Genomic DNA, 20,982 nt, shown 5'->3' with positions numbered 1-20,982 from the left:
CACTTTAAGTGCTGTTAGCTACAGGGCTATGGGCCGGGTGCGGGAAGGTGGAATTAGAAAGGGCACCTGGGTGTCCTCAGGCTGGCATGGATAAGATGGGCCGAATGGCCTCCTGTGCTGTAACTTTTCTATGGTTCTATCTGCTTACAGACAGGTGGTAAGAGGAAATCAATGCAGTTTGAACTGTCCATCTCCTGTCTGTAACATTAGACTCAATCATACTGAACATGAAACTATCATTTGCTGTAAAAATACATCTGGTTCACTAATGCCCTTTAGGGGAGGAAATCTGCCATCCTTAGCCAGTCTGATCTACACTTGACCCCAGACCCATAGCAAAGTGGTTGACTCTTAACTGCCCTCTGAAGTGGCCTAGCAAGCTACACAGTTCGAGGACAACTGTAGATGGGCAACAAATGCTGGCCTCATCAGCGATGCCTACATGCCATGAAGAATGAGAAAAAAATCTAGCTCAATGTCACATTTTGTTTTATATTTCTCCTGTGAAACACCTTGGGATGTTTTATTAGGTAAAAGACATGAGTTAAATAAGTTGTCTAAAGAAGTGTTCCCCAGTTTACTAGATTGCTTTTGCCGTGATAATCCTCGAGTTGAGTCCTGATAATCAACAAAATTGTTACGCAGAACTAAAAGGATAATGGCTCCATAGTTGACCATGCTCGTCACCCTTTTTGAAATAGAAACCCATGCATTAGCCATTTTGCAATGCCAAAGCATCTTCAGAGTTCATTGATTTCTTAATGATTATTAGTCTCTTGCAAGTCCCTGTCAAAATTCAGGGATAAATCTTTTCAGTTTATCTAAGTATTCCATCTCATTTACATCAAAGTCCTGAATTTTGTCTTGATACTTTTTCCCTGGAGAAATATTGCTTGTATCTTCTCTTGGGATGATGCAATTATATTTACTATTACTTGCCCATCCTGAATTTCAAACTCATTGCAGCTTTTAATGTCTACAGGCATTCTCTGCCACTGCTCTACTACATTGATATATTTTATTGTTTCAATTTGTTGATACATATGCATATTCTTCTAGGTTTCTCTTGGCCATTCTGATCACCCATTTAACTTGTTTATATGTGATGTTGTATTCATTTCAGTGAACCCCTTCTCCTTGATGGAGAATTTGTAGACATAATTTTCCTTCCTTATTGTTCTTTTTATTTGTTTGATAATCCATTCAGGATATAGCTTGTCTGAGCTTGCTGATTTTAAAGATGACCAGCACCATTTTTTTAAAGAATATTCCAATTGGGAATATCCCTCTTCAATCCATTTATTTTAAAATCTTCTCATCTCGAATTTAGCCCTTGAAAGTTATATTAAAAAAAAATTCTTTATTCTTTCATGAGACATGGGCATCACTAGCAAGGCCAGCATTTGTTGCCCATCCCTAACTGCCCTTGAACTGAGTGGCTCGCTAAGTCATTTCAGAGGGCAGTTAAGAATCAACCACATTGCTGTGGGTATGGAGTCACACGTACGCTAGATCAAGTAAGCATGGCAGATTTCTTTCCCTAAGTGACATTAAATAAAACAGATGGGCTTTTAGGACAAATCAGTGATAGTTTCATGGTCACTATTAATTGAATTCGAATTCCACCAGCTGCCATGGTGGGATTTGAATCCCTGTCCCCAGTGCATTAGCCTGGGCCTCTGGATTGCTAGTCTAGTCATTACCACCATCTCTGTTAAACTTGATCATTCTATGGTCAGCTTGAGGTAGATGGCTTCACAGTTCTTAGACACGTCTGCCCAAAATGCAGTACGATTAGAACATGTTCACTACAGAGATCATTTGCTAGTAAAATACTTAACTTCACTAATAATGATTTAAGATCAGTTCATAGCAATCAAAACCTACCTTATAACCACTGCAGTTATGTTACAATCAACATCCATTTTTCAAAATGGGTTAAGATACATTGCAATTCCCTTAATATGGTATACTATGCATATGATGTATTATGCAAGAAAACCCAGTCAAGGAAACACCTAGCAGTGCTTAGAACAACAGATGACTCTTTAGTGCATTTATTACATTGATTTAGATTTACAGGTAAGAAATTTTGCATTGCACTTTTAAACCATAATCAAATAAAACATTCTCCCCACAGACACTGCAGACAAAACATTTAACAAATTGTACATTTCTTCAGACCTTTGTGGGTCAATTTGCAAAGCATAACTTCACCTCCAAAAATATGTGGAGTTGAAACTGGTCTTCAGATTGTGTGCAAAACGGGCTGCTGCCCGTTGGCATCCTGCCAAAGACCAATTTCACCCCCTTTATTTAAAATAATAGTTGAGATGAGGAGTGTATTTTGACAGAAACAATGGCCCAGATTTTACCATCAAAGTAACAGACTAATGGTTTTTGCTGTTATTTAAGAATACATGGTACAGCAAATTCAGGAGAGAAGCTGATCCATAGTTAATACCAATATCTTAAAGTTGCTGGGATAAAAGCAATATACTGTGGATGCTGGAAATCTGAAACAAAAACAGAAAATGCTGGAAAAACCCAGCAGGTCTAACAGCATCTGTGGAGAGAAAAACAGAGTTAACTGAGATCTTCAGAGCTGAAGAAGAGTGATATGGACTAGAAATGTTAACTGTTTTTCTCTCCACAAATGCTGTTAGGCCTGCTGAGTTTTTCCAGCATTTTCTGTTTTTGTTTCTTAAAATTGCTGTTTGAGTTAACTTCATGAAAATGGCATTTCACAGTTTGCCTCATCACTGATGTGCAATGAATGCTGTGAAGTTGCTGTATTTGTACACTGCACACAAGCTAAAATTGTCATAAAGTTAATTTTTGTCACTACAAATGCAAATATCTTTTAAAAGATGTAATATCTGTCAATTATTGCCATCCATGACCTCTGGCATTGAAAATTAACTATTAAAAGTGTGGAATTGCATTACTTCAGGTATTAATTGCTAACAATTTTAAAAATATAAAGTTTAATTTTGTTTTAAGTGTACTTTTCCTTGGTCTCTTTTCTTCCCCCTCTAAATCCAATCTTTCTTTCTCCATCTAATTTGAAATAGAATTCATCAGTAATTTACACTTCCTTCTTCATTGTTCCTTTATCCACCCACAACCCCACCTCAATCCTTCAACCTGATTGGTTAAGGAGATTTACTTGCTTGCTCTGTTCATTCAGGCCCCAGACGCCATGTTTTCCTCATAGCAGCATTATCAATTCACACTTTCAGCAATTTGCCATGCAAGGACAAATCTCACAGCAGCTGCAATTAGATCCTTTGTTACAGCAAAAGCTGGGCCATTATTTAAATGTTTTCAATCCCTATTCACAAAGGCTCTTGGAAAAACTGAAAGTTTATAACATGTACAAGGATGGTAAAATGGGCAAAATATTTAATATGAAATTTCTATGCATATTTTCACCATATTAAAGGGACAGATTGGAATAAACTCGTAATAGGGAGAGCCTTGTGCAAATTCCTGCTCAAACTATAAAATCTGACTGAATTTGCACATTTAGTAATTGTTCAAAACCAGTCAAATGCATACTATTCAACACATGTACATAAGTTATTAAATAATAGAGATCTGATTTTAAAAGGACAATACAATTAGAGCTTCTACATACTAAGATGCTTCATGCAAATTATACAGCTTCTCAATTAAAAAAGACAATTCTAAATAAGGTTCATGACAAAGGCCATTGATCATTTCTGTTCAGACAAGTGTAAAAAAGAGGAAAAAAACCTTCTGGTCACACATTCCACTTTGTTTAGCACTTTTAGTCCTATAAAGGTGAGTTTTATCTTAAAACACTTAACATTCTGCTGATAAGAAATGTGATGTGGCAAATGGCAGTCTTCATTTCAAAAACAGAGCTCAACAGTTTTGGTCAGTTAAGAACAACATCCTCTACTACTCTGTTGTTGGGGTTCATCGTCAACTATCTGTACACCTCGTCTTGTGTTTGCAGATTGGCCATTGCCATTGCCTTTTGCCCTTTCTTCTGCTTGAGCTGTTTCTATCATTCCTAAATATGGAACAAAAAGAAAACTCATTCAGTACAAAAGTAGAGGTAACATTGAATCTATATTTAAAAGAAAAACATTGATTAGAAAATGGTACACACAGTTTTTGTTCCTTGCTTTAGAAAACACATGAAAATTATGAAGAAGATGCAGAATAGATCGCTAAAATGGTACCTCTCATACAGGACCTTAGTTATGAGCAGTGACAAGAGAGACTGGGGCTTTTTTCTTTAGTACAAGTTTAGAGAATATCAGATACAAGTGTTCAAAATGATGAGCGGTTTGAATGACATGACCAGAGGGCATAAATTTATCAGCAACAAAAGAATAAAGAGGGGGTGGGGGGGCAGTAGGAGAATTTTTGTTTTTTGCAGATTTATGATATGGAGTGCTATAATAGAAATAGTGGTAGAAACAGAATTCATGTGAAAGAGAAGCGGACACGAAGAAAAAGGAACCTTAAGAAGGGGGATGGGACTAAGTTGCCTAAATAGTGAAGTTCACAGACTGAAAACATTTCTTGGAAACAAAACATCAAAATAGCTAAAAGGATGTGTCAGAAATGTTTTGCAATGTTTGGAAAGGGTTGCACCCATTCAACATTTCTATGTGACTAACAAAATGTGTTAAAATCAGCTGAAATTTTGAATAAAAGCATTCCAGTAACATTTCTGCACCAAAATTAATAATCCACTTAAAATTTATACAAAGTAGTGTTTGCACTTTGTAACAGACATTTGAATTATTGGAGATGATACATTTGAAATGTTGAAGAGTCCTTTGTTACTCCTGACAGTTAAATGGGATTTTAACACTTTTAACCAAACTTTTAACATCCATTACATCATGTCAAGTAAATAACAGGCAAAATTTCACCCACTTTTACAAAGATCAAGAAATAGTTCTTCAATTCCCTTGTTCAGCTTGGCTGATGTGTGAAAGTGTTTTGCTCCAACTGATTCCGCATACCTGTAAAAATGTAAGTCAGTTGATGTCAAGTATCTACATTATTAAAGGGTGATTATGTAACACAGTCAGTGTAATTAGAGAATGATAGAATTTGTTATGCACTTACACCTCTGCTTCTTCCACTGATACATGACGATCCTTTTCAAGGTCTAATTTATTACCTGTTTTTTAAAAAGCACAAAAATATTAGTTACAGCAATACAATGCTTTCTAATTAGTTATAATACACAAAGGGCCCACTAATCTTTAAAATCACGGCCAATTATTTTTAAATCAGGATCAAATTCTGTTTAGAGTAAGATTCTGGGATTTTTACCATTCCATGCTTCCATCAGTCTAATAATGAAAACCAAAAACTTACTTATTAATTAAATATATATGTGTGTTTACTCAAGATATTTATATAATTAAAATCCTACATACTTATATGTAAGTAAGTTTTGGAAATAGACTTGAGACAATATAGATGTTTAGAAAGTTCAACAATCATAAAACTGTTGGAAAATTCAGATAATCTTTATGCTTAAACCAGTTGCATGGGAATTCAAACTTTCACCACTGAAAATAGTGAATAACAGATTTGATATGGCAGACAAGGTAATTCATACCAGTATCCCTCAATCAATGTCACAAAAATGGATTATGTGGTCATTATCATATTGCGGTTTGTGGGAATTTGGCTGTACGCAAGTTGGCTGCCAAGTTTCCTACATTATAACGGTGGCTACAATTCAAAAGTAATTCATTGATGAAAATGCTTTGGGACATCTAATGGTTGTGAGAGGTGCTATCCGAATGCAGGTCTTTTACAGCATTTAATTGAAACATGCAAGATTCTTAAGAGGCTCGATAGGGTAGATGCTGGGAGAATGATTCCCCTGGTTTAGGTGTCTAGAATTAAGAGGCCATAGTCGACAAAAAGAGCTTGGCCATTTAGGACTGAAGGTGAGGAGAAATTTCATTATTTTTGGAGTTCTTTACCCCAGAGACCTGTGGATGCTCAGTCATTGAGTATATTCAAGACAGAGATCGATAGATGTTTGGGTATTGAGGGGTTTGGGAAAGTGCAGGAATGTGGAGTTGAGTTAGAAGACCAGTCACAATCATACTGGATGATGCAGTAGTCTCACAGGGCAGAGTGGCCTACACTTGCTCTTATTTATTATATCTCTAGACGAGAAGATATATGTTTATATTTGGCCCATCAAGTCTTGCACTAGCTGTTCCCAAGAACAGTTCAAAACTAATCCCACTGCCATGCTCTCTTCCCAGAACTGAGTTTTTTTTTTCTACTTCAAACACATACCACTTTTTCCTTAAAAGATGCATTAATGCAGTGGTCTCTGCCTCAAACATTACCTGTGGCAAGGCATTCAATGCTCTAACAATCTTCTACGTGAAGAGATTTCTGCTAACTTCTCTCTTCACTCTTTTTTGCAACAATTTTAAACAGATGACTCCCTGTCACCTCCCCTACCAGAGGGGATATCATTCCATCAAAACTCTTAACTTATAAAACATTAAATTTTCTCTTAACAACATCCAATTAGTATTTTTGATCACACCAAGATGAAATACACAAAAGTAGTAAGGGAAACTTCCAATCCAGTACACTGTCCCTTATGGGCAAATATATAAGCTCTTGGTTTACATTGGCAACGAGCCTGGGTTTTAAATTGCATCTTGCTGCTCCATGGCATACCCAAGAAGCTGTGCCGCTGCACTAGCCTGCTACTTTCATTTTAAATTGCGTAGAAATGCTAGACTCAGTGGGCCATGGCAGTTATTCCACGGTATCATTGCTCTGAAGAGTCATACAGACTCGAAACATTAACTCTGCATTTCTTTCCACAGATACTGTTAGACCTGCTGAGCTTTTCCAGCATTTTCTGTTTTTGTATCATTTTCTAAATTGGTCTATAAATTAAACTGTAAAAATATCCAATGTAAAATTTAAAGAATTATTTGGTATTTGGGCTCAGGTTTGAGCAAACTCATCACAAAGCACAACTGGAAAACACTGTAGTCCATTTACAGATATCTTTATAAAGGCAAAGAATATTACTTTATTATGCTTGATGTCTGATATAATTACCTTAAATCATTCATTAGTACACTACAGTTTCAAAGAAGTTTTAGCTCAAGTACAAAACACACTCACTGAGGGCATATTGTTGGAGGGCTGATCGCAATCTTGTGATTTAGATGAAGTTCTTAAACTGAACTTTTGTTTCTGGCTATTTCAAAATCCAAATCCCATGATCATGTTAGAATTCTAACACTTGGACATTAGTCTCACTGCTTGATAATTTGATACTCATGACAGTTACCATTGTATTGCAATCCTAAATTATAACACTGGTGACAACTTACTGGAAAAAAATGTCAGAACTATTTCACTTGGATAAAATAGGAACATAAATTAGTAATGCATTAAAAAGGAAGCCACATCTCCACTCTAAAGTTAAAAAAACTGGATTCTGACCTTACCATTCTTCAAATTTCACTTACTTTTACAATCATGCATCAGTGGGAAGATTGCAACTCTCAATATGTTGTTACTTAAAATATGAATCCAAGGATTAAGAAAGTTTAAAAGAACAGCATCACTAGCTTAATCACCTTTTTTTGAAAACAAAACAAAGGAGTTACAGAAATATGCCCTAGCCATGTACCAAATTTCCTTTAACCATTGAACTCCACTTTGGATTCATCAACAATATCTAACCAAGTTTCAGGCACATCAATAATAATGGATAATAGTTTTCAGTTGAAAATTACACTAAATTGGGAAAATTTTGTCCACTTGAAAGTATTTTGCACAAAGGCCTGCCTCCTTGCCTTGCCCCAAGCTTAACGTGGAGTGGTGCTCCTCAAGCTCTGTAACCCAATTGTATCTCTCTTTAATGGACAAGGCTGCTTGCGGTCCTTCGTGGACTATGGCTAATGACCAAATTATTAGTTGTGCTGCAGATGTTAGATTGGTGATCAAAAATATTTTGATATTCATGCAACATAAAATTGAAAGTTGGCTCAATTTCTGTTTTTTTTTAAAAAGATGATTTAAACTAATAAAGATAGACTTTTAAAACCTTTATCCTTGTGACTAATATCATAAGCAACTTGAGATTTATACCAAGCTGAGTGTATGGCATAACAGTTTGCATAATTGTGTGGCCAGTGTACTAGATGTCTTCCTCAATCTTTTGACGTGCAAATAAGAAGTGCAAAAAGGCATTTGACAGTAGGGAAAAGATTCTTCTCGACAATACCCATAGCAAGATCATACATGCAAAAGACTATTTTCAATTTCGCTAAAAATAATATATAGAAGAAATCTTCTCATGTAGTGTTTTAAAATACAAGATGTTTTTAAAAGTTCGGGAAAATATGTTTCATTAAAACAAAACTGAGAATCTTTTAACCTTTTCTTAGCTTAAATACCCCAGGATAATCTCACCCTCATGCATTCCTAAAAAAACAAAGGATTTGGCTCAGTGACCAGCTTTCTGGTCAGAGGTTGCATTTTCATATCAATGTCCTGTGGACAATGAGATGTATCATTTTGGGGGCATCTAGTGACCTTATTGCTCCACAAATAGTAACGGTCTAAAAAAGTGAAACACTTTTAGTCAAATACACACAAAATAAGCAAGTTGGTCATTTAAATATTTTGATGAGGACACGTGCCTTCACTCTAACAATGATTCTATTTATTTTTAATCACAGGTGGTCTGACTTCCAGGCCTCGGGAAATTTGGCAGGTAAAAGGAGATGGGAAGGGCCAAATCATGGAATAAATGCCTTTATAGCACAGCTTGTGGGCTAGGAGGACAAATACTTTTTGCAGGCCCAACGAGTTACCAAGTAAAGCCCGCATTCCCAACCAACTCTCCTTCAATGTTTCTTCATCGCCCACTCCCCCTCCCTTCTTGCAATCTTTCTCTTCCTACTCCACTCCCCAACCCCCTTAGTTAGCTCTCCCACAATAACCCCCCAAAACCACCCTGACAACAGCTCACACAGCAACTCAGCTGCAATCTTGTGATGTAGGTTTTGCTATCAAACAGACTGTCAGGCTGGCTGTGGGCAGGGACCAATAGAGAAAAAAAAATTCAAAACCCAGAAAACTCATGCTTCCAAGGTTACACGACCTCAGAACAGCACACGCACCCTCAGCCCCTACAATATAGAACACACCTGCAAACTAAAATTCAGGCCATTACCCAATCTGGAAACAATAAATGTGATTTATTTGCTGACAAAGAGATGAACACTTACCCACTATACATAAAGAAATATCATTTCCCAACATTTTCCGCAATTCTTTCACCCAATTTTTCACCTAAGAACAAAGCATTAGATTTTGTAAATATCAGTGTACAGTTTTAGCATTCATTAACGATTTCAGCATTTTAAAAAAATATACATTTTCATCTAAGCGTCAGCTGTGGCATTCTCACCTCCTAGTCAGAAGGTTGAGGGTTCAAGTACCACTCCATAACTTGAACACAAAAATCCAGGCTGAAATTCAGTGCGGTACTGAGGGAGTGCTACACTGTTAGAGAGATGCCATCTTTTGGATCAAACATTAAACCAAGACCTCGCCTGACCTCTTAGGTGGATGTAAAAGATCCCACTGCACTATTTCAAAGGTGACCAGGAGAGTTACCTCTGCCTTGGCCAATATTTACCCCACAATCAACATTCCCCCAACTAAAAAAAATTAAACAGATTCTCTGGTTAGTATCATAATGCTATTTGTGGGAGCTTGCAGTGTACAAGTTGGATGACATGTTTCTTGCATAACAACAGTGACTACACTTTAAAAATAAAGCTCTTTGGAATAGCTTTAAGGTGCTACATAAATACACATCTCTCATTTCCATATTTCTTAAGAGAAAATTATAAGCTGTTTCAGGACAATCTTAGTTTGAGGAAGAGACTCTGTTTTGAAATTTTTAGTTTCTCTTGCTGAGATTTTGTGTACAAAACAATCACTCCATCAAGTCTCTCTCAAAGAAAGGGGAGGGGTTGGGAAAGAACAGAACTTAAGAATCCCAAATATTCAAAATGCAACATAGAAAAATTCAATTAACCAAACAGCTTCTATTTTTTTGTCCATTTTCAGGATGAATATAATCATAGGGAAAAAGGAATAATAAGAAAATTGTTTCAATCCCCAGCGATCAAAGACTAGCAGATCCACGATAACTTTTAAAGCAAAGCATACTTCATAATTTTGTACTATTATTTTTATTGATAAATCTGTTAGAAACATAGAAACACAGAAAACAGGAGCAGGAATAGGTCATTCGGCCCTTCGAGCCTGCTCTGACATTCAATATGATCATGGCTGATCCTCTATCTCAAAGCCATACTCCCACACTCTCCCCGTACCCCTTGACGCTTTTAGAGTCCAAGTTATGCTACAAGTTGTTCATACAATAGCTTCTATAGACGTAGTTGCAGCTACTTAATAGACACTACATAAATCAACAAGGCACATCAATCATCATCTGGTAGCAGTGCAAAGGGATGCCTAAGAATTGTGCACAACAAGTGTTATATGGGTCGAATCATTTTGGGGCTGACGTCATTTTTTTCACTTTGTGTCTGCCAAAGCATGAGCTTATTTGTATAATTCATGAATTCAAACTAACAAGGACAACAGAATTTCGCAAAATCCAAATGAAAGCAACTCATCATGGCATTTCTCTTTTGCAATACTCAATTTGATGATACGGATACTTATGTCATTATGGAAAATTGTGGAACCATGCCGCTTTAAGGCTCAACTGTATCTTTATGCATAAATTCTTCACGATCTCACCTTCTGAAATGAGTCTTCATCTGTGATATCGTACACTAAAATAGCTCCATTGGAATCTCTGTAATAAATTGGACCCAAAGCGTGGAACCTCTCCTGACCTGCTGTATCCTGGTTTAGAACACAAAGGTTTGTTTTCATAATCACTTTTAATTCCAAAGCAATACAATTTGCAACAATTTCTATTTCCACGGTACCACTAACATTAAGAAGCCTCAGTGCTTCACAGATGCACACAGAGTCACCAACTCAAGAAGTCAGAGTTAGGCAACAGTAGGCTAAGTCACGGTAATGGGTTCTGGCTTAAAGTGGAGAGAGATGCAGCGGTGTGGTTCCAATTAAGGGGACGAAGTACTGCCAAAAATAGTGGGCTGATGGTATCAGGGTGGGTGGAACTTGGAATATTTTGGGAGTATGGGACCCACTATGGAACTTTCACTAAACACCCGAAAAACTAAGGTCTTCTCCCACCAGATCCCACAGTTCAATGCCTTCCCCATTGATTAATATCAATGGCATGACCCTGGAAAACATGGCCTATTTTCCATACCTTGGGAATCTCTTGACGAATGCAGGCATTGGACGCTTTGATGAATTTCGGCCTCAATGTTCTATCTTAGCCTATGGCCAACTGAGGAAGAGAGTATTTGAGGACCAGGGTCTCAAACCTGAGATCAAGGTCATGGTTTACCAGGCAACAGTGATCCTGGCGCTCCTGTATGCCTCTAAGACTTGGCCAATCTACAGCAGGCACCTCAAAGCACTGAAGAAGTGCCACCAGTGGTGCCTTTGCAAGGTTCTTCAAATTTGGCAGCAGGAAAAGTGGTCCAACATTCTCTCCCAAGCCAACACGTCCAACATAGAGGAGCTAATCACTCAAAACCTGCTCCGCTGGGAGGGCATGTCATGTGTATGCATGACATCAGGCTTCTGATGCAACTGTTTGACTTTGAGCTCAGTTGCAGCAGGAGGCTCCCAGGAGGACAGTGGAAATGCTTTCCAGATGTGCTCAAAGCATTCCTGAAGAGATCAAACATTCCCTGCCAACTCATGGGAGCCCATGGCTTTGACCAGCCAAAACGGAGAAGGTTCATTCGGGAAGGCACTAAACACAGAGACACTTTGGCGGGAGCACACAGAGGCAAAGTCGAGGCACAGAGAGAGTGCAAAAAACCTCCAACACCTCCTCTGTATGACCCTCCAAGCACCACCTACCCTGTATATGGCAAAGTCTGCAGATCATGCATAGGACTTATCAGCTATCTCAGAACACAGTGAAACGCAATACATCCTCAATCCTGAGGGACTGCCCAAGAAGAATACACATCAGGACAAGAGAGGACAGATACGAAATTTTAGACTGGGGATTACGGATAGTGGAGGATGGGAGGTCAGCAAGGTAAACATATAGTTGTTCAAGACTGGAGATGACAAAAGGTATGAATAAGGGTTTGAGCAGATGTAGAGGAAAAACATGAAATGGAAGTATGCCACCTTGATGAAATTTCATATTTCCAGATCACACTGAACATGATATCAAGACTTTAAACCATCTGATTCACCAGGAAATAACTTAAGAGGACGTGGAGCTGGAGTTAATGGAAAAAGAAAGCTAAAGATGATGGCTTTCACCTTTGCGATATTGAGTTGGCAGAGGCAGAGACTTAACAAGCCTCAATAGTGCAATGGCAGCCACGACTGTCATGAAGTACAGCTGGGCAGCATCAGCTTATATGTTAAAGCTGCTCTTGTGCTCGCAGATAATATTGCCAAGGAACAACTTATACATCAGGAAGAGGAGGCCAAGGACAGATCCTAAGGGGACCCTGAAGGTGAATGAAACTATTGCTGGAGTTGCACGGGCTGTGCTCCAACAGGTGGGAATGGAACCAAACAAGGGCACAATTTTATCTATATTCCAGAAATAATTATGGATTAATTCTTTTTCAAATAGCTTGCAACAAAAAGGATTAAAGTAAGTACGGCAATCACAACCAAAACAAAACCATTACAATCTGACATCAAAAACAGCTTTAGATGAAGGTAGAGGAAATTAATTTACAAAACCCATTCAACTCTTATTTAAGCACATTTATAATTTTCTAAATGTTTCTCTAGTTTAAGTTTAACTAGCATCATTAGAGGAGCAGTTCTGCTTTGCACAGATATTGCAGTTAGAGTATAGATGTAGTTTGAACTTCCTTAAAAGCCCAGAGTGAAGTGGCGCAAAACTTTCTAAACTTCCTTCCTAAAGAAGGGCGGCTCACTCCTCTTCCGTGGGAATTTTTAAAAATTTGTTCGTGGGATATGGGCGTCGCTGGCTAGGCCAGTATTTATTGCCCATCCCTAATTGCCCTTGTTCAGAGGGCATTTAAGAGTCAACATATAGGCCAGACCAGGTAAAACCAACAGGTTTTACGACAATTGTTCCATGGTGATCATTAGAATTTTAATTCCAGATTTTTACAGAATTCAAATTTCACCATTGCCATGGTAGGATTCGAACCCTGGTCCCCAGAGCCTTACCCTGGGTCTCTGGATTACTAGGCCAGTGACAATACCACTACACTATCACCTCCCCCTATTAGGGGGGATTAGTTCATGTTTAACACCTAATTTTACTTTATACAATCCAAGCTTTGGTGCAAATCTGGAATTATTCCACACCAACACTAAATCTAAATCAAATTAGCTTAATTTGGTCACAAACACTTTGTAATAAATTAGAGTACTTACCCAAATTGCAATATTTACTCTTTTGCCTCCAATATTCAGCTTTTTGGTCAAGAATGATGCCTAAAAATGAACAGAGCTTGTGAAACTACAGATTGAATATCTTTGTTGTAAAAACTATTACACACAGGAAGCCAAAGAAAACAAAACTGAAAGAAAAACAAAACAACAGAACAATGTTTAACTAAAACAAAGTGGGCACAGTGGATGTTTGAGGAGATGCAGTCTTTAACATTGAGCTGAATGTAATTTGAAACTTCCCTAAATTTACTGACAAAAAACAGTTCAGTTCTGAAAGAGAGAAAAAAAACATCACTGCAGAGAAATGAAACTGACCCAGTTGAGGAGTTGACAGGCCCCTTTCAAGGATGGCTTCAAGAACCAACCAAAATATGTCACTGATAAAACACATGTTAGTTTCACCTCCGGTCCCCTAGTAGAGAACGGAGCAGTTGCCAAGTTCCAAAGGGTTAGCAACTGCTAAAGTTGCAGTATGTGGAGGGTAGTATTAGATTTAGCATGTTTAGTCTTGGCCAATAGGTACCACAATCTAGTTAGTTCTCATATTGTGATTCTGGAAACAAAATTATGGATATGCAATAGACAGATCAGTTATATTATTAGCTGTACTTGCTAATCCAGATTGGCTCCCCCACCCAGCAAAGCCTCCATTTTAAAATGTTCATCCCTGTTTTCAAATCCCTCCATGACCTCACCCTTCTAACTTCACCCAGCCTATCACCCTTCCAAGATCTCTGCAGTCCTCAAATTCTCATCTTTTGCATATTCCTGATTTTCAGCACTCTGCCAATGGTGGCCATGACTTCAGCCACTTGGAATTCCTTCCCCATGTTAGCCGGTTTGTAAATTATTCTCTCTCTTTAGGCGTTGTCCACCTCGCCTTCAAATCTGCTGTTATAACACCTCCCCTCAAAAAAAAAAGCTTTCACTCACCGTCCTTGCAAAGTACTGTCCTATCTCCACCTCCATTTCCCCATAAAATGTCCTTGAACATGTTGCTACCTCACAAATCCAATCCCACTTTCCCAGAATTCCATGTTCGAATCACTCCAATCAAGTTTCCGCCCTGCCACAGTACCGAGACAATTCTCAAAGTCATAAATAACATCTTTTGTAGATGTAAAAACAGTAAACTTTCCCTCCTCGTCCTCCTCCACCTGTCTGCAACCTTCAATTGCTTTACCCTACTATCCTCCTCCAACGCCTCCCCACTGTTGTCCAGCTGAGTGGGATTGCTCTCACTTGGCTCCATTTTTATCTGACATAGTCAGAAAATCAGTTGTAATGGCTTTACTTCCTGCTCCTGCACTGTTCCTTCTTGTGCCCTCCCAAGGATCTATTTTTGGTCCCCTATTCTCATCCACATGCTGCTCCTCTGTGACATCATGCAAAGGCACAACATTGATTTGCACATGTACGCTGATGGCAGCAGCTCCACCTCACCACCACCTCTCTTGAATTTCCACTGTTGCTAAATTATCAGACTGCTCATCCAACATCCAGTACAAGGTGAGCAGAACTTTCATGCAATTAAATACTGGGAAGCCTGAAGCCATTGTTTTCATTTCCCACTTGAAATTCTGTTCCACAGCTACTGATTCCATCCCTCTCCCTGGCAACACAGTGTGAGATTAAACTAGTTTGTTAAATCTTGGCATCACATTTGATCCCGACATGTGCTTCCAACCTCCTACTCATGCCATCACTAAGCCCGCCCATTTCCACCTCCGTAACAACACCCAACTTGTCCATCTCATCTCATTTGCTGGTGAAAACCCCATTTATACCTTTGTTACCTCAAGACTCAACTATTCCAATGCACTCCTGGCTGGTTTCCCAAATTCTAGCCTCTGTAAACTTGAGGTCATCCAAAACTCTGCTGCCAGTGTCTTAACTCTCACCAAGTCATGTTTCCCTATTACCCCTGTGCTCACTGACCTACATTGTCAAACAATGTCTTGATTTTAAAACGTGTCTTTAAAACGTACCAACGCAAGATGGCCACCTTCCCACATACGCACTTATGCAAGCATGCGCAGAAGTCAATGACATAATTTGCAGGAGACAGTGCCGGTTTGATCTTATTTGGATCCTGAACCCAGCCCCGTGGCTGACAGGTAGTGGGGGCACGGCCTCCTTGCAATTTCTGGGGATCGTAATGGAGAGATAGGGGATGTTTCTGATCCACCCAATGATGGCCACAATTCTGTTTGCAACTCCATGGCTTGTTCCCGGTGACAGACCCGGGATTAAAGGAAAGAGACTCCAAGCAGGAGATTCAGAAACTGCAGGCTGGCCGCAATTGCAAACATTATAAAGAAGCTACTTCTCTTTAGTAAAACGTGTTAACTTGATGCTGCCGGCAGTGTAATATTTGCAATTCCAGGTTGTGATGGCCACGCATGCACCCTGTTGCACATTGCCTCCTATGAAGATGGTGGCCGCACTTACAACTGCACATGCACAGCGTTGGCAGCAAATGCAGCCTTTCCAAACTTCTCAACCTTGCTTCCAAATCCCTCCATGACCTCGCCCCTCTCCATATCTGTAATCTTCTTCAACACCACAAATGTCACAGTTACTTGCACATCCCTGATTTTAATCACTCCACCATTGGTGGCCCTGCCTTCAACTGTCTATGTCGCAAGTCTGAAATGTACTCTGTAAACCTCTCAACCTCACTTTTCTCCTTTAACACACTCCTTAAAAACTACCTGTTTATCTGAGCTTTTGGTTATCTGACCTAATATCTCTATATGTGGCCCAGTGTCATACTTTGTTCCATAATGCTCCTGTGAAGTTCACAGAATCACACAGTGCAGAAGAGGCCCTTCAGCCCATCGAGTCTGCACTGACACGTGAGAAACACCTGAACTACCTACCGAATCCCATTTACCAGCAGTTGGCCCATAGCCTTGAATGTTATGACATGCCAAGTGCTCATCCAGGTACTTTTTAAAGGATGTGAGGCAACCCGCCTCCACCACCCTCCCAGGCAGTGCATTCCAGACCGTCACCACCCTCTGGGTAAAAAAGTTTTTCCTCACATCCCCCCCTAAATCTCCTGCCCCTCACCTTTAACTTATGTCCCCTCATGACTGACCCTTCAACTAAGGGGAACAGCTGCTCCCTATCCACCCTGTCCATGCCCCTCATAATCTTGTATACCTCGATCAGGTCGCCCCTCAGTCTTCTCTGCTCCAACGAAAACAACCCAAGTCTATCCAACCTCTCTTCATAACTTAAATGTTTCATCCCAGGCAACATCCTGGTGAATCTCCTCTGCAATCCCTCCAGTGCAATCACATCCTTCCTATAATGTGGCGACCAGGACTGCACACACTACTCCAGCTGTGGCCTCACCAAGGTTCTATACAACTCCAACATGACCTCCCTACTTCTGTAATCTATGCCTTGATTGATAAAGGCAAGTGTCATATGCCTTTTTCACCACCCAACTAACATGCCCCTCTGCCTTCAGAGATCTATGGACACACACGCCAAGGTCCCTTTGTTCCTCAGAACTTCCTAGTGTCATGCCGTTCATTGAATACTTCCTTGTCAAATTACTCCTTCCAAAGTATATCACCTCACACTTCTCAGGGTTAAATTCCATCTGCCACTTATCTGCCCATTTGACCATCCCATCTATATCTTCCTGCAGCCCAAGACACTCAACCTCACTGTTAACCACCCGGCCAATCTTTGTGTCATCCGCAAATTTACTAATCCTACCCCCCACATAGTCATCTATGTCGTTTATATAAATGACAAATAATAGGGGACCCAGCACAGATCCCTGTGATACGCCACTGGCTTCCAGTTACTAAAGCATCCTTCTGTCATCACCCTCTGTCTCCTACAGTTAAGCCAATTTTGAATCCGCCTTATCAAATTACCCTGTATCCCATGTGCATTTCCCTTCTTTATAAGTCTCTCATGTGGTACCTTGTCAAAGGCTTTGCTGAAATCCATAGAGACTACGTCAACTACACTACCCTCATCTACACACCTGGTCACCTCCTCAAAAAATTCAAAGTTCTTGGACATTTCATTATGTTAAAGGCACTATATAAATTTAAGCTGTTGTTGTAAACCTCACCATTTCTTGCTCCACTCCTTTAACACACTTCAAACTTGCATCTTTAGTCACCTGTCCTAATATCTCCTTATGCGGCTCAGTATCAAATATTATCTGGTAGATGTTTCAGTGAAGTACCTTGGATGTTTTACTATGTTAAAGACACTATATAAACGCAAGTTGTTGATGGTGCTCTGGTTCATGAAATCTGAGTTATGCGCCTGCAACCCGGAGGTAGCCTCAAGTCTTTCTATTTCAGAATGCTTGTGAAATGGGTTATTGATATGCCTTTTTAACTATACCGTCAATGTATACTGAAACCTTCTTTGTATTTTTGTGAAAGCAGTATAAGGGCAATGAAACTTAACTCCAATTCCTTTGAACACAAGAAAATATAAATTAGCAATATTGAGTGTAGTTTGACTAAAAGTGCAACAAATTTGAAATCAATTAATTAGTGTGATGGGGTCAACCAGCGTAAGAAGTTCTGTACATTTATTTCTTCTGCACAAGACTATTAAAATACAATTAAAATTAAGGGTTCTAATCTTTAACTGCATAACTGACAAAGGCACTGGCCAATTTTCAACTTATTACCAACAGAAAACAGGAAGTTTCATTTTTAGCATCAAATTTGAATGAACGGAAAAGAGATTGTGAGCACAGGCTGCAATATAAAATATAGGAAGGTTAATAGCAACATTCAAAGCAAGTGTTTGAAATGAATGAAATGTATGCTATTAGAGACAAAAATACTGGAGAAATTACGTATTTACCAACTTTTGCCTGTCATTTTTATATGCCTCTAGCTGTCTTTCCAAGCTGCATTAATTCTGAAACAACCATTTGCAGAATCAAATTTGTTGCTTAAAAATGGATTGAACAGTGAACAGATTACCTAAAGCAATAATCAGTAATCTTTCAAAAATCAGTATTCCAGAAATTTAACCATGTGTCATTTGTGCAGCACAGTATTATTTTCATTTTATTCCTTGAATAATACTCAAAGATCAAGTCATTTGAATTACTCTGTAGAACATGAGCAGTTAAATAAAAACGGAATTACAAAACCCCCTGACCAAGCCCTACTGTCATGTGAAATTTGGTTTTTCATTACCAAAAATTATGCAAGGATAACACGTAACTTCTCAGAGGTTAATGCAAGGAGCGAACCTACGATAGCAAATTCTATATTTTTTTTAGTGACTTATCAAATTCTTCCCCACACACCCAAAAAAGCATTAGATGAGGAAGTTCCGGTTTGAATGATTCACTGAATTGTACACGCCTTTAAAAAATGGTCTTATACACAAAAAGTTACAATGATCCATAAACTCAATGCGATAATGTATAAATCTTAGGTTTCATTTGTGATATTCTGAGATTGAGAACAGTTTTGAGGCAAAACTTGGCGTCCCTTAATGACTGAAATTATAACGCGTGGCACAAATGCTAGTGATAATCGATCATTTGAGGAGTATGTCGAAATAACTGTAAGGGACCCCTAATGTAACCGTGAGGGGCGAAAATGCTTCCCCTCCTGCCAGCTCCCTAAAAACATGCAGGGATTATTGCACTTTCAACCACTGTTCTCTTGCAACAAATACTCTGGCAAGACAAATATTTGTAAGTCACGCAACTTACAGCCAGTTGGTTGGCATTTAAAATATATTTGTGCAATAGGAAATGAAAGATGATTTTCACAATCGACGTTTGGCACGAGGGCCTTCTCTTTACTGGGAAGACTGACCCCTTTAAGGAGGCAAAGGGTCCAAATGAGGGTTGAGGGAAATGGAAACTAAGTGGAAGAGAAATAGGAGGAAGACGAACCTGGAGCGTGGTGATGTGCTTATCGTTGAATTTGTTCTCACAGTATCTCAGCACCAGAGATGTCTTTCCCACACAGCCTTCCCCCAGCAGGACAACTTTAAACGAATAGGTTTTACCGCCCCCGGCGCCGGCACCCGCCATTATCAGCAGAGAAATGCAGCTCAGCAAAGCTCAGACACAATCGCATGAGACCCTTGACGGCAGAGAGCTGCTGGAAGTGGGAAGTAAGTCAGGCCAGCGACAGTAAACAAGCTGCTGCCCTCTTGTCTAATGGCGTCTCCTTCCTCCTGCGTCAGCCCTCCAGGGAACAGGCTCTGATTGACAGCTCAGGAAGGTGGGGGGCGGGGCTAGGCAGGGGCTGCAGCAACAAGGAAGCACGCATTTCCATTGCACCTTGGCAACACGATACCTCCCTCCAAAAAAATAAATTCCAATTGTGCTTCAGTATACAGCACTGAACAAAACAAAGATTTCACGTGAGCTCTCGTTTTCAACCTTTGAGATACAGGATATGCCCCACGTTGGCAAATAATTGATGCCAACTAAACTTTGCTGCCTATATCCTAACTTGTATCAAACCCCGTTCGCCATCACCCTCAATGACCTATATCGGCTCCAGGCCTGGCCATGTCTCGGTTTTAAAAGTCTCATCCTTGTTTTCAGATTCCACCATGGCCTCCCCTCACCCCCACCCCCGTATCTCCATAACCTCCTCCAGCCCCACAACCATCTGAGATATCTGCACTTCTCAAATTCCGGTTTCTTGAGCATCCCTGATTTTAATCACTCAATTATTTCTGGCTGTGCCTTCAGCTTCCTAAACCCGAAACTCTGAAATTCCCTCCCTGAACCTCTGTGCATCTCTTTTCTCCTTTATGATGTTCCTTAAAATTTACCTACGACCAAGCTTTTGATCATCTGTCCTCATATGTGGCATCTACCCAACAATGTAGAAAATTGTCCAGGGATGACCTGTACACAAAAGACATGACTAATCAAACCTAGCCAATCATCGCCCCATCAGTCTACTCTCGATCATCAATAAAGTGATGGAAGGGGTCATCAACAGTGCTATCAAGCTGCGCTTGCTTAGCAATAACCTGCTCACTGATGCTCAGTTTGGGTTCTGCCAGGATGACTCAGCTCCTGACCTCATTACGCCTTGGTTCAAACATGGACAAAAGAGCTAGACTGTAGAGGTGAGGTGAGAGTGACTGCCCTTGACACCAAGACAGCATTTGACCAAAAATGGCATCAAGGAGACCTAGCAAAACTGGAGATAATGAGAATCAAGGGGAAACCTGTCCGTTGGTTGGAGTCATACCTAGCACAAAGGAAGATGGTTGTGGTTGTTAGAGGTCAATCATTTCAGTTCCAGGACATCACAGCAGGACTTCCTCAGGGTAGTGGCCTAGACCCAACCATCTTCAGCTGCTTCATCAATGACCTTCCTTCCATCATAAGTTCAGAAGTGGGGG

General features: G+C 39.6%; 1 protein-coding gene across 1 annotated transcript; it reads right to left on the bottom strand.

Annotated features, from left to right (window-relative positions):
* Nucleotides 1–2,041: 2,041 nt before the first annotated feature.
* Nucleotides 2,042–19,793, bottom strand: LOC144696521 (ras-related protein Rab-21). Its single transcript, XM_078567911.1, has 7 exons — nucleotides 19,505–19,793; nucleotides 13,576–13,635; nucleotides 10,843–10,950; nucleotides 9,291–9,354; nucleotides 5,116–5,170; nucleotides 4,921–5,009; nucleotides 2,042–4,042 (listed from the first exon to the last, which is right to left on the bottom strand). Exons 1-7 carry the CDS (start codon nucleotides 19,643–19,645, stop codon nucleotides 3,909–3,911), a joined length of 651 nt encoding a protein of 216 aa, XP_078424037.1. The 5' UTR covers nucleotides 19,646–19,793; the 3' UTR covers nucleotides 2,042–3,908.
* Between the last annotated feature and the right edge of the window lie 1,189 nt (nucleotides 19,794–20,982).

This window comes from Cetorhinus maximus, chromosome 22 (assembly GCF_964194155.1).
Source record: "Cetorhinus maximus chromosome 22, sCetMax3.hap1.1, whole genome shotgun sequence".
In the NCBI taxonomy this organism is placed as follows: Eukaryota; Metazoa; Chordata; class Chondrichthyes; order Lamniformes; family Cetorhinidae; genus Cetorhinus; species Cetorhinus maximus.
This window is presented reverse-complemented; position numbering and strand designations above follow the sequence as displayed.